General features: G+C 34.8%; 2 protein-coding genes across 2 annotated transcripts; both read right to left on the bottom strand.

Moving 5' to 3' along the window:
• Positions 1-1,708: 1,708 nt before the first annotated feature.
• Positions 1,709-2,565, bottom strand: LOC138888320 (uncharacterized). Its single transcript, XM_070170171.1, has 2 exons — positions 2,232-2,565; positions 1,709-2,103 (listed from the first exon to the last, which is right to left on the bottom strand). Exons 1-2 carry the CDS (start codon positions 2,563-2,565, stop codon positions 1,709-1,711), a joined length of 729 nt encoding a protein of 242 aa, XP_070026272.1.
• Positions 2,566-8,547: 5,982 nt separating this feature from the next.
• LOC104248454 (small ribosomal subunit protein bS21c-like) lies at positions 8,548-12,205 on the bottom strand. Its single transcript, XM_009804708.2, has 2 exons — positions 11,681-12,205; positions 8,548-9,054 (listed from the first exon to the last, which is right to left on the bottom strand). Exons 1-2 carry the CDS (start codon positions 12,121-12,123, stop codon positions 8,940-8,942), a joined length of 558 nt encoding a protein of 185 aa, XP_009803010.1. The 5' UTR covers positions 12,124-12,205; the 3' UTR covers positions 8,548-8,939.
• Positions 12,206-13,875: the final 1,670 nt, after the last annotated feature.

The raw sequence follows: 13,875 nt of genomic DNA, 5'->3' as shown, positions 1-13,875 counted from the left end.
AAAGGAAAAAGGAATAAGAAAAATGTAACACCCCAAAAATATTTTATAATATTTGCATTCTTGATTGGACATTTTTATAACGAGGAAATATTTTACTTTGCACCTCCTAAATGTGAAATGGTCAATATATAAAAATTTCTTACTTTAGGTTGTGTTAATATTGGCAATGAAGTTTCATGATATTGATATATGTAACACTTAATATTATTTTGACTAGTTGTTATTAAATATAATATATAATTAAGTTTTGGTTTCCAACCTTTTGTATTTATCTAAGAATATTTAGTAGTTGGGTAACCATTTTGTTTCTACTCTTCAAGACAAAGAAGAGTAGCTATCCATCTCTCTCTTTCTATCTATCCCTCATTCTCTCTATCTCTCTCCTCCGTAGAAACTTGAAAATCTGAAGTTTCATGAAAAAAACCATGGGTTTCTACTAAATCAACAAGCAAATTTCGTTTTTGGTGAAGATCAAGTTGCTCCTCTTGGTAAGTTTCTAAACTCGTTTTTATACTAGACACCTACTAGAATTTTTTACATATCTTTTTGGTATCAGAGCCACGGTTTGTGATACTAGGATTTGTTTTGTTGTGATAGTACCTAATATTTGTTGTTATTTTCTTTTTTGAAAAAGACTTGGAGTTTATAAAGTTTTGCATACTTGTTTAATTTAATTTATTGTATTCTGTGTACATGATATACATGATATACAGGATATATATATATATATATATATATATATATATATATATATATATGTCACACTTATGTTATTTGGAGGCTTGTTGGATTTTAAAGACCAAAATCTTGTAACTTGAATTTGTAGCCTATTTTATTGTATTAAGGTGTTTTAATAACTCAAGTCTTGTAATATGCTGAATTTACACTTTGTCTTGTAAATATGTAGAAAAGGAGAAAACTAGTTTCTTTTTTTTACCCGATAGTTTGAAATTTATGTACAATACAAACTTGTAGTGATTTTGAATGATTGTATAAATCTGTTAGGAAGTTTCTTTAATCTGTTGATTAATCAAGAAAGGTTATATCACCATATGTTAACATTTTGGACATTGTATTTCATTTAAAATAAAATTATAGTGTATTTTCAAAAAAAAAAATATTGCACTTTGAACCTTTTCGCATGGGCCTACTTCCGCTACTAAAATTATTCTGAATATTTTTATTAATATCTCTTTTAATATTTTGTAAGTAGGAAATTAGATTTGTTTCCTAAGTAGTACCCTCCCAAAGGGGTTGCTACAAGTTAATCCATGCCAACAATAACATCATAGTCTCGGAATGGCATTTCAAACAAGTCGACAGGGAAGACCAGATTTTGAATCATGAATGGACAATCTCGGTAAATCCTGTTAACAACAGCCTGATGACCTAATGGACTCGTGACCAGCACATCAAAGTCAAGTCTCACAGATTTAACAGTATTGGGAAATGCAAGTGATGAACAAACATAAGAGTGCGAAGATCCAGGATCAAATAATGTAACAATAGATATGCCAAATAAGTGAAATTTACCAGCAACCACGTCCGGACCATCCTGGTCATTCTTCTGTCTCATAGCATAAACTCGTGCAGCAACTCTCGACCCACCAGCCTGATTAGCTACACTCGAGCCCGCTGCTTGCATATTTCGAGGTCTAGCACTACTATTAGCTTAAGAATGAGTAGTGATAGGCTTTTGAACTGATCCTTATGTATGTGTATAAGAAAGAGGATTAGGATTAGGACAATCCTTCACTTTATGATCCATGCTTCCACAATTAAAACAAGCACCAGAAGCTCGTCTACATGCACCATAATGATTCTTCCCGCACTGTACACAAGTAGGTGTATGAGTTTTGCCTTGGCCATAACTTGGAGTACTGGCAGTAGAAAAATTTGACTTATTCTGCTTATGATGTAATGATTTATGTGTACTCTCAATCTTGGAATAATCAAACTTTCCCTTTTTGGATGGACCGCCATAATCTGAATTACCCTTCCTAAACCTGTTTTCTCTCCTACTAGCTTCTTCCTTGTCAATTCTTTCCCAAGTAAGTGCAGCTGAAATCAACTTGGAAAAATCCTCAAGTTGTAAGATTGCCACTGATTTTCAAATATAACCATTCAAACCTTCTTCAAATCTTCTGCACTTGTCTCTTTCACCATCAATAATACCTTTAGCATAGCTAGAAAGCCTGAGAAATTTTGTTGATACTCTGCAATAGACATACTCCCCTGTCTTAAATTCAGAAACTCTTTCTTTTTAGCATCACAATAGACAGGGGGAACATATTTTGCACGAAATGATTTCACAAAGTCATCCCAAGTCAGCACCGGAGGTTTTGCTTTTGCATTTGGCACACCTACCCACCAATCATAGGTATCTTTTTGTAAAAGGGAGATAACATACTTAAATTTATCAGCATTAGTACACTCCAGTTGATCAAATACCCTCTCCATGCGCTCGAGCCATTGTTCAGCTACCGTGGGATCTGTAGTGCCTTCAAATTCAACTCCGCTCATTTTTCTCATCTTCTCAAAATTCATTTCACTAGGTTCTGACATTGTCCCAGCTAAGTGACGAAAGAATTCAACCATCTGCTGGAATGGGGGAGTCATAAATAGAGTATTATGACTCATTGCTCTTGGATTACTGCCTATTTCATTTCCACTAACACGAGGATGATTTAGGTCAGGCAAGGGTTCCTCATTTCCTCCCTAAAGGTGAGGCATGGCATTATACTGGGCCTGACTTTCATCAACGGATTCAACAGCTCTATTCGAAGAAGAGGCCATATTAAAAGTTCTATAAAAGATAAGATCACACTGCATTAGGGACATGTACATGATGCATATGCACACATGGTAGTTTAAAGAGAAAGATCATTGTCATCTAATATTATTTCTGAGGTCTTGGCAAGGAAGATGATTTGTCAAGGTTGCGATGCCTATCTTGCTCATATAGTCGATACACGATTGGGGAGTCCAAGTCTTAAGGACATACCAACTGTGTGCGACTTTCCTGATGTATTTCCTGATGATCTTCCTGGGTTGCCTCCAGAAAGGGAGATTGAATTTCCTATAGATCTTGTCCCTGGAACTACTCCTATTTCTATCGCTCCCTATAGAATGGCTCCAGCTGAATTAAAAGAGTTGAAGGCTCAATTGCAAAAACTTCTTGAGAAAGGTTTTATCCGTCCCAGTATTTCACCTTGGGGAACTCCTGTTTTATTTGTGAAAAAGAAAGATGGCACTCTTAGGCTTTGTATTGATTACCGACAGCTGAACAAGGTAACAATCAAGAACAAATACCCATTGCCTAGAATCGATGACTTGTTTGACCAACTGAAGGGTGCCAGCTTATTCTCAAAAGTTGACTTGAGTTCTGGATATTATCAGTTGCATGTGAGGGAGCAAGATGTTCCTAAAACTGCTTTTAGGACCAGGTATGGCCATTATGAATTTTTGGTAATGCCATTTGGTTTGACAAATGCTCCTACTGCATTTATGGATCTAATGAACCGTTTATTCAAGCCTTATCTCGATCAATTTGTGGTGGTGTTTATTGATGACATTTTAATCTATTCCAAGAATAGAGAAGATCATGATAAGCATATCCGAATTGTCATGCAAATTCTGAAAGAGAGACAACTCTACACGAAGCTTTCCAAATGTGAATTCTGGCTGAATGAAGTGGCTTTTTTAGGGCACATTGTATCATCTGAAGGTGTGAAGGTTGATCCTAGTAAGATTCAAGCTATTGTTGATTGGAAACTCCCTAAAACTCCAACTGAGATAAGAAGTTTCTTGGGTTTAGCAGGATACTACAGAAGGTTTGTGAAGGGCTTCTCTATTATAGCTTCTCCCTTGACCAAACTTTTAGGGAAAGACGCCAAATTTGTATGGGATGACAAGTGTCAAGAGAGCTTTGAAAAGCTCAAATCCTTGATGACACAAGCTCCAATACTTTCTTTGTCAGCTAAAGGAAAAGATTATGTGGTATATAGTGATGCATCTCATTGTGGCTTGGGTTGTGTTTTGATGCAAGAAGGGAAAGTAATTGCTTATGCCTCTCGAAAGTTGAAATCGCATGAGTTGAATTATCCCACTCACGATCTTGAACTTGCTGCCATCGTTTTTGCCTTAAAAATTTGGAGGCATTACTTATACGGAGAGAAGTGTCACATATTTACTGATCACAAGAGTTTGAAATACTTGGGTACACAAAAAGAGTTAAACTTGCGACAACGTAGATGGCTTGAACTCATCAAAGATTATGATTGCATGATTGATTATCATCCTGGTAAAGCCAATGTGGTTGCAGATGCGTTGAGTCGCAATTCCCTTGCAAGTTTAACTCTAAGTCCTTTGCCTTTGCTTCTTGAATTAAGAGTCATGAATGTTTGTCTTTCATTTAATTCTAATGGTTCTATCATTGCTAATTTGCAAGTCAAGCCAGTCTTACTTGAGCAAGTCCAAGAAGCACAAAAGTTAGATGAGAAGCTTGTGAAACGGGTTGAAGAAGTCCAAAATGGAAGAGAATCAAATTTTTCATTAAGGAAAGATGGTACCTTATTTTATAAAAATAGGTTGTGTGTTTCTAATGATGATGAATTGAGAAAGCAATCTTGATTGAAGCACATAGTTCACCTTATGCAATGCATCCTGGAGGTACTAAAATGTATCAGACCATTAAGGAGCACTATTGGTGGAGTGGTATGAAGAAAGACATTGCAGAGTTCATTTCTAAATGCTTGGTATGTCAACAAATAAAGGCTGAACATCAAGTCCCAGCTGGTCTCCTGCAACCTTTGTCAATACCTGAATGGAAATGGGAAAGGATAACGCTGGACTTTGTTTATGGACATCCACGCACTCAAAGAAATCATGATGCAATTTGGGTCATTGTAGATAGAATAACTAAGAGTGCTCACTTCTTGGCAATCAGAATGGACTACTCACTTGAACATTTAGCAGAATTGTACATTAATGAGATTGTGAAGCTGCATGGAATCCCTGTTTCTATTGTGTCTGATAGAGATCCGAGGTTTACATCTAGATTTTGGTCTAGCTTGCAAGAAGCTTTGGGTTCCAGGTTGAATTTTAGTACTGTTTTCCATCCACAAACGGACGGTCAGTCTGAAAGGGTAATACAAATCTTGGAGGATATGCTTCGAGCCTGCATTATTGAGTTTAAAGGTAGTTGGGACAAACACTTAGCCCTAATAGAATTTGCTTACAATAATAGCTACCAATCAAGTATAGGCATGCCTCCTTATGAAGCTTTATATGGGAGAAAATGTAGAACACCTCTTTGTTGGAATGAGGTTGGTGAAAGAAAATTTGTGGGTCCTGAGATTGTGCAACAAACTGAAGATAAGGTAAAAATCATCAAGGATCGTTTGAAAATTTCTTCAGACAGACAAAAGTCCTATGCTGATCTTAAAAGGCGTGAAATTGAGCATCAGGTGGACGATAAGGTATTTTTAAAGGTTTCTCCATGGAAGAAGATTATGAGATTTGGCCAAAAAGGTAAACTTAGCCCTCGATTCATTGGACCTTATGAAATACTTGAGAGAATTGGTCTGGTTGCATATAAGCTAGCTTTGCCACCTGAATTAGGTAAGATCCACAACGTCTTTCATGTTTCTATGCTTCGAAAATACCGCTCAGATCCATCTCATGTTCTTCCTATTGAGTCTATTGAGGTTAATCCTGATTTGACATATGAAGAAGAACCAATCCAAATCTTAGCGCGTGAGATAAAAGAGCTTAGAAATAAGAGAATCCCATTAGTGAAGGTTCTTTGGAGAAATCATTCAGGCGAAGAAGCTACCTGGGAGCGAGAAGAGGATATGCGAGTTCAATATCCACATTTGTTTCGGGACTAGTACAAGGTAAATTTCGAGACACCCCAAAAATATTTTATAATATTTGCATTCTTGATTGGACATTTTTATAACGAGGAAATATTTTACTTTGCACTTCCTAAATGTGAAATGGTCAATATATGAAAATTTCTTACTTTAGGTTGTGTTAATATTGACAATGAAGTTTCATGATATTGTTATATGTAACATTTAATATTATTTTGACTAGTTATTATTAAATATAATATATAATTAAGTTTTGGTTTCCAACCTTTTGTATTTATCTAAGAATATTTAGTAGTTGGGTAACCATTTTATTTCTACTCTTCAAGACAAAGAAGAGTAGCTATCCATCTCTCTCTTTCTATCTATCCCTCCTTCTCTCTATCTCTCTCCTCCGTAGAAACTTGAAAATCTGAAGTTTCATGAAAAAAATCATGGATTTCTACTAAATTAACAAACAAATTTCGTTTTTAGTGAAGATCAAGTTGCTCCTATTGGTAAGTTTCTAAACTCGTTTTTATACTAGACACCTACTAGAATTTTCTACATATCTTTTTGGTATCAGAGCCACGATTTGTGATTCTAGGATTTGTTTTGTTGTGATAGTACCTAGTATTTGTTGTTATTTCCTTTCTTGAAAAAGACTTGGAGTTTATAAAGTTTTGCATACTTGTTTAATTTAATTTATTGTATTTTGTGTACATGATATACAAGATATAATACATATATATATATATATATATATATATATATATGTCACACTTATGTTATTTGGAGGTTTGTTGGATTTTAAAGACCAAAATCTTGTAACTTGAATTTGTAGCCTATTTTATTGTATTAGGGTGTTTTAATAACTCAAGTCTTGTAATATACTGAATTTACACTTTGTCTTGTAAATATGTAGAAAAGGAGAAAACTAGTTTCTTTTTTTACCCGATAGTTTAAAATTTATGTACAATACAAACTTGTAGTGATTTTGAAAGATTGTATAAATCTGTTAGGAAGTTTCTTTAATCTGTTGATTAATCAAGAAGGGTTATATCACCATATGTTAACATTTTGGACATTGTATTTCATTTAAAATAAAATTATGGTGTATTTTAAAAAAAAAATATTGCACTTTGAACCTTTTCGCATGGGCCTACTTCCGCTACTAAAATTATTTTGAATATTTTTATTAATATCTCTTTTAATATTTTGTAAGTAGGAAATTAGATTTGTTTCCTAAGTAGTACCCTCCCAAAGGGGTTGCTACAAAAAAATGGAAGAATATGTTGAGAATCTAGGGAAAAAAAAACTCAACGTGTATATGAAATTCCTAGCAATAGATCTCAGGTGCACAAAGACCCCAATCTAAACGACACTCTGAGTTTGTAACAAATTGCTGCAATGTACTATCTAATAGGGTTGCACAATCTTGAGAAGTGACTGAGTTTATTGGTTTAATTAACTAGTCGTTTTCACAAAACTAAATTACGCAACCTCTATGCCTTATAGCTCGTTTGGCCAAGCTACAAAAATCAGCTTATTTTGAGAAGTATTTTTTTTTAAAGTGCTTTTCTCAAGAATACTTTTGGTGAGAAGCAGTTTGTGTTTGGCTAATTAGTTTGAAAAGTATTTCTGAGCAGCAATTAGTGTTTGGCCAAGCTTTAAAAAACTACTTCTAAGTGTATTTTTCTCAAAAGTGCTTCTCAAAAAAGTGATTTTGGAAAGAAACTACTTTTTTCTGCTTTTCCAAAACTGTTTTTGTTTCTCCTCAAAAACACTTTTTTTCCTTCCAAAAGCTTGGCCAAACACCTCAATTTTTTGTCAATAGTACTTTTGACAAAAAAAAAAAAAAATTTTGGCCAAAAAAAAGTTTCGCCAAACAGGCTATTATATCGGGTGATAGCTTTCCCAAGGATTAAAACAACCGTATTGGCCTATCAAAGTCCCATCATTTTTGCTTGCCAAGACTTTAATTTTTAAGTGAAAAAAACAAGACTATCTCCCTTTGTCTGCTGAGCCTCTTGTTACGTTTTGAGTGGTAAATAGGAATTTATCAGTGTTTGCTTCCCAACATTACATTTAACCCATCCTCTTACTTCTGTTTCATTTAATAAGGTCCTTTTTCACAATAATCAGCAATATAAAACAGATTAGATCTTTGTAAGATCATTTTTGTAATCAAATTGCAATTGGTCATAGGAGATTATGTTCTCGTTTCAGTTGACTGATTCTCCCTCATTTCTGAAGAGGGGTCCAACACCCACATGAAAAACATGTGTTTTTCCCTTCCTGCAGACCCACTTCTCTAGTCTCAAGCACCTACAAGTTTCTCCGCAGTTAAAATATTTGGCCAAACTTTTAGAAGAAAAAAAGTACTTTTGAGTAAAAGCAGAAACAGTTTTGGAGAAGCAAAAAAAATTCAAATTAATTAACCAAACACAAACTGCTTCTCACCAAAAGTACTTTTGAGAAAAACACTTTTGAAAAAAACCGCTAATTTTTAAAGTTTAGCCAAACATGCTATTAGGCTACTATGCAACAAGAAATGAATGGCGGAAATTGAAGCTAGATATCTTTAAACCTTACAATATTAACCAACTCGTTATCCAGTCCAATTCACTGCAAGGCCTTACTCTATTGATTATTAAAGGCAGGGAGAGCTATAGGGTTGTATCTATTTGCAAAATTGCAACTCCAAAAAGTAATACTGCTTGGATTAAATAGCATCAGTTTAGAACATAATTCTCTTTGCTTTGATTGCATACTAACTATTGAATCACCACAGGAAAATCACCACATTTTGCAAAATCTGCACTAAAATCCAAATATCAAGATATACAACCTTTCATTAATCTCCAATATAAACTCGTAAAAGCATCAGCCGTCAGGGCAACCATAATGCTGAAACTAGTGACTATATATTCCTATTGGCTTACAAAATATCAAACTGCAGACATAGCCAGGTTCTATAGCAAAACCAGTGAGAGCTATGTAGAAGCTCTTTGCGCTTCAATCAAATTTGTTACTATATGATACCTTTGTTCCCAAACCACCTCCTTTTCACCGTGCTCATTAAGGTCAAGTATAGGGTACTTCCACATCAATGAGGTCCCAGCTGTCTTCATCGGACTTATACCCCTCATCCTTCAAAGTTTCCTGTGTATCCCATGGGAGAGCTTTCGGTTGAGGCCTTCTGTAAATATGGAGGAAAAGCTTGGTTAGCCATCATTAGCAATTGTTAATCCAGTCCATGCGATAAGAGTTAACAATGCTTAAACTAAGCTATCAAATTTGAAGGCAAAACTTAGCAAGGACAAGCACGAGAACTCAAGTCGTCAAGATCTGACAAATATGACAATGAATTAAAATGTAGGTTTCCATTCCCGAGAGATTCCATTTGATATCTTGCTCATCACCTCACTCCAATCGGTCTATTTACGCTCCATCTTTTAAATCTCAAGATTAATATGATAAAAGGTAATCTATCTTTTGCTGACCTCAAATTCAGCAAAATTATCCATCATTTCAGGGACTAGAGCAAAATATACCAGTAGTTATGTAAAGGGAGTCAACACAGTCACAACAAGCCTAAACTTACCCGAGAACCATAGAGTCTTGTGATCCAACAGCTCAAAGTAAAGAAAAGAGAATCAAATAAGACCAGATAGAATTCAGCACCAAAGTCAGTGAACAACTGCAAATGCAATTCAATTATATCCTCAAGTAAGCACCATCAGATTAAAGTGTGCATCATCATTTCGGGAGTTTTCACAGGACTCCGTTCGTCATATCTCATTTCTTTCCTGATGTCAATGGCAATGCCAATCCAATAGAAGAGATCCAAAAGACACTCTCCAGAGATGGAAATTACCGAGTCAAATGACACCTCAAGGATTTCAAAGAAGTTTCAGAAATCAGTAAATGCTGGTTTGCCATAAGCATCCCAAAAAACTGAAGAATTCAAATCACCCATTGTTGAGAAATGGCTAGGGACTAGAAGAGGTCAGGCATTGCAAAGAGTTATCATCTCAATGCATTTATATTAACAAATTGATGGATTCAATTGTAAATCCCTGGAAAAGATAATAACCAAATGCTTCTTCTTTAAAAGATTCCAGCTTCACCTTATCTATCTGGAAAAAATCAACAATGGAAAGGCATCTTATTTTCTATTTGAAGGACCTATGATGGTTTTTAACTGCTAACACCCGACCAAAACTTTCAGAAGAGCAACAGAGAGCGAACAGGAAAAGCGAGCATCCACCAGTTGATTTGTCATACAGTATGACAATACCAGCAATTACTTACACTTGGGCTCAGCTAGTTGGAGTCAGTACCTTTTCAGCATGCTGCATTTAGCAGAAACTAGGCATGACCATAACTGAACTGTATGAGCTTTCAGAGAAAGACATGTCCAATATGTTTTCACCAAAGGATTAAAAGAAGCTATGAGACAGAAACAACACATATTCACTAGGAATGGAAGAAAAATGTAGGAGATATTGGTAATTGGCCCCATATCTTTTAGAGGTATGGAAACAAACATTGAATTAATATTAGCAGATTTCACTAAAGAAAATGCTGAAATCGAGATGGTTTTAACTGATAAATACAAATTTCTAGCACCAAATTAGTTGCGCAGAACTAAAGTCAGAGGCATGTGCTCATAATGTGAATGACCTACTCTACAACAAGCAATAAGAGAAGAAACGCTGCTTATGCAAGCCGGATACATTATATTTTGAAGAAATTTATTTCACTTTTGTTATAGACCTCCATAATATCTTGGTTAGGCAATCAAATCCCTCAAACTTTTGGACCAAGGCAAGTATTTTCCCCATTTCCTTTCCATTTTTTAAAATGGGAACCCAACATAGGTGAGTTTCGCAAAGTTTAATCGATCCCGAAACACGGATAAGAACAATGGTCGGATAGATTGTGGTATGTTGATGGCTATAATAAAAATGGCAGAAGGGTTACTATAAGTTCATGGTCGGTATAGAATAGTCTAACTATGATGAGTGAACTCTCTTAATACTGAAGGATCTGATAGAGTAAAATGGATGCACATGATTCATATAACGGATCGCAACTAGTTCGTGATTGATGCAAATCTGATTGATTAGTTTTTTATTTCTAAAATGGACTACAGAGAAAGCTATTTTTAGAATAGTAAAAGTGCAACCAAAGTTTAAAATTTTCAGTTTCCAGGACATGAACATTATTTTTGGGGCAGTCAAAAAAAGGATGTGCATAAACTGATTTGGGGCAGAAACAAATGTTAATTTTATTTTTTCTAATTCTCAAAGGATTATGAAAATGTCAGGGAGAATAGTGGTAGCCTACCTACCTTTCTACAGTTAAGGGCCTTACGATATCATGTAAAAGCATAATCTCAACATTGCCACAAAATTAGTTTGAAGGGGCAAAGCCTCACCTGACCAAATTTTAAGGGGCTCAACTACACTATCTGATACTTCTCTGTTCTAACCTCAAAATGCATTTAGCTCCCATTAAAGTGCTTTATACTTTTGCTGTGATACATGGGACTCCACCACGAAGAAATTGACTAACTCAGGCAACTTTAGAACTTCAACAAAGAGACCAAACAGAACAGAACCATCGAAAAATGAAGAGTGGATATATAGATAATCAAATGTTTGTGGTGGAATACGTATATTTATCTATTTATTTACTGCAACACATAACAAATTTCATACCATTCTTTCTGAACAGCATAAAATTGAATAGATAAAAGATTAACATCCAACGAAGATTTAAAGAACAACGATAATAAAAATGCAACAATCGAGGCAAACCTTTTGCGGTTTCGTTTAGCAGCTTCACGAGATTTCCTTTTCTTCTTTTCCTGAGTAGATTCAAAGAATCTTCGGCGCTTACTCTCTTGGATAACCCCAGCCCTGAGAACTTCTCTACGAAAGCGACCGATGAGCTTCTCTTCGGGCTCGTTTTCCCCAGCTATAACCTGAACATTATACGCTGATTTAAAGAAGAGAATATTGGAAAAAGAAAGTGAAGGGAACAGATGGTCGGAAGAAGACTGACGATCTTTGTCTAGTTTTAGTATTGGGGTTATAGGGGTTGTAGGTGACGATATAGTCGAGAGAGATGGAAGATAGGAAGGGACAACAGGACCAGTAATGAGTTGCGCAGGTTTGGGAAGGGAGTATGTAGTACGATGTTGGTTGCTGGGAGAAGAAAGCGAAGGGTTTAAGGAAGACGGTGACGGAAAAAGGGCCATTGATTTGTGTGTTTAAGACTTAAGCTTTGGGGTTTTACATTGCCATTGATCAAACCCTCCCGATTAAATGACAGTATGCCTGTATTTTCAAAATTCAAACAAATGATGAAACGACCTATTAAGTTTCAATAATTGTCTTCTCAAATGAATTTTTGTTAGGGGCAATAAAAGTGAAAATTAACTAATCTATCTATTTAATATAGAAAAGGAGAGGCAAGTCCATGATTTTATGCCAAGTGTCAAGACGAAATATCTAACACAAGTCATATTTTAAGACAAAACTCCAATAAATTTGGAGATTCAAAAAAATTGAAAATAGAAAAAAACTTACAAAATTTTAAGCCATTAATTTGGCCAGTTATTCACATCCCACGTTTGGGAAGATCTATTCACACCATGCCCCGGTTTTTTGGGCATATCTTTTTTAACCTGAAAACTAAAAAAATATAATTACTCACGACATTTTTTTAAAGAGAATTTTACATAAAAATACACCACGATCGTTAATTAAAAAGATGGACTCCCATATTTTTTCATTAATTTATATTTATTTTATTATAAACCTAAATATTCGACTACAAACCTAAATATTCGACTACAAAAATTATTTACAAATAATTTTACATAGAAATAGGAAGAAAGGAAAAAGAAAAACACTCCACGATGCTCTTCCCAAACGTGAGCATCAAAACCTAACTCCATAACTTAGAAACTGTCTTCTACGATAATAATGTCTCAAACGGTCTGCTACTTCTTTTCTTTTCTTTTACATTCCTTTTTTTCTCTGCTAAAAAACAGAACTTTGCAAATATGGCTACAACACTTCATGAAATCAGTCAAATTTCAAGCAACTTGATGAAATTGAATCTCAAAGTTAGAGTCGTTCGAATGTGGGAATCCCAGATTGTTTGAAGCCTGAAATACCATATGCCATTGAGTTGATTTTACAAGATGCAAAGGTAACATAGTCAACTTTACATAGTTCCAAATTGGTTTCTTTTCTACTTTTATGATAAATTTTTCACAATAAACTGTACTAATTAAACGATTATGTGTAATACCAGTATTCTGTTTCTGTTTCTGAAAGTTTATCATCGAAAAATTTGTTATTACTTTCTTTAGGACGAACATACAGAAATTTTGCTTATATATGAAACGATTATGTGTAGTATGATTATTTCTCTATCTGTTTATTAAAGTTGTATTCACAATTGTGTTTCTCAATTGTATAAGAAAAACGCTAGTAATTTAAATTATGTATAAAATATTCTTTAATTGATATGGAGCTCACTGTAAATTTTATTATACTTCATCTATACTGAATCTTTGTACGGTTTAACTTCTATTGTGTTCAAAATAAATCTCTGTCGGATATCAGCTATGCTCGCCTCGGTTAAACTATTATCGGCAAGTTTGTTATTAAGTTTGTGTCACGACCCAGATTTTCCACCCTCGGGAGTCGTGATGGCGCCTACTAATGTGAGCTAGGCAAGCCAATTAGTGAACCACCTACCTTTTTACCAATTTTATTCTCTTTAACAATTACGAAGAAATAACATTTAAACAACAAAATTTAACATAAGCGGAAGAAAATAATAAGCCATCTGAACAAGAATATCTATTACAACTGTTTGAGTCTCGACTACCCAGAACTGGTGTCACAGTTTCACAGACGGTCTAAGAATACTACAAATAAAGGTCTGAAAGAATTTAATACAACACTGTCTTTGGAAATACATGTAAGAAACAGGG

This window comes from Nicotiana sylvestris, chromosome 3 (genome assembly GCF_000393655.2).
Source record: "Nicotiana sylvestris chromosome 3, ASM39365v2, whole genome shotgun sequence".
In the NCBI taxonomy this organism is placed as follows: domain Eukaryota; kingdom Viridiplantae; phylum Streptophyta; class Magnoliopsida; order Solanales; family Solanaceae; genus Nicotiana; species Nicotiana sylvestris.
The sequence above is the reverse complement of the archived record's forward strand: the minus strand, read 5'-3'. Positions and strand labels throughout refer to the sequence as shown.

Excerpts from the sequence above, each read along its gene's own strand:
- LOC138888320 (XM_070170171.1), bottom strand. The coding sequence starts at position 2,565 with ATGTCAGAACCTAGTGAAATGAATTTTGAGAAGATGAGAAAAATGAGC. Across the intron at positions 2,104-2,231 it reads TCTGAATTTAAGACAGGGGA|TGGCAATCTTACAACTTGAG; the intron begins GTATGTCTATTG and ends TTTGAAAATCAG.
- LOC104248454 (XM_009804708.2), bottom strand. The coding sequence starts at position 12,123 with ATGGCCCTTTTTCCGTCACCGTCTTCCTTAAACCCTTCGCTTTCTTCT. Across the intron at positions 9,055-11,680 it reads GCTAAACGAAACCGCAAAAG|AAGGCCTCAACCGAAAGCTC; the intron begins GTTTGCCTCGAT and ends CCATATTTACAG.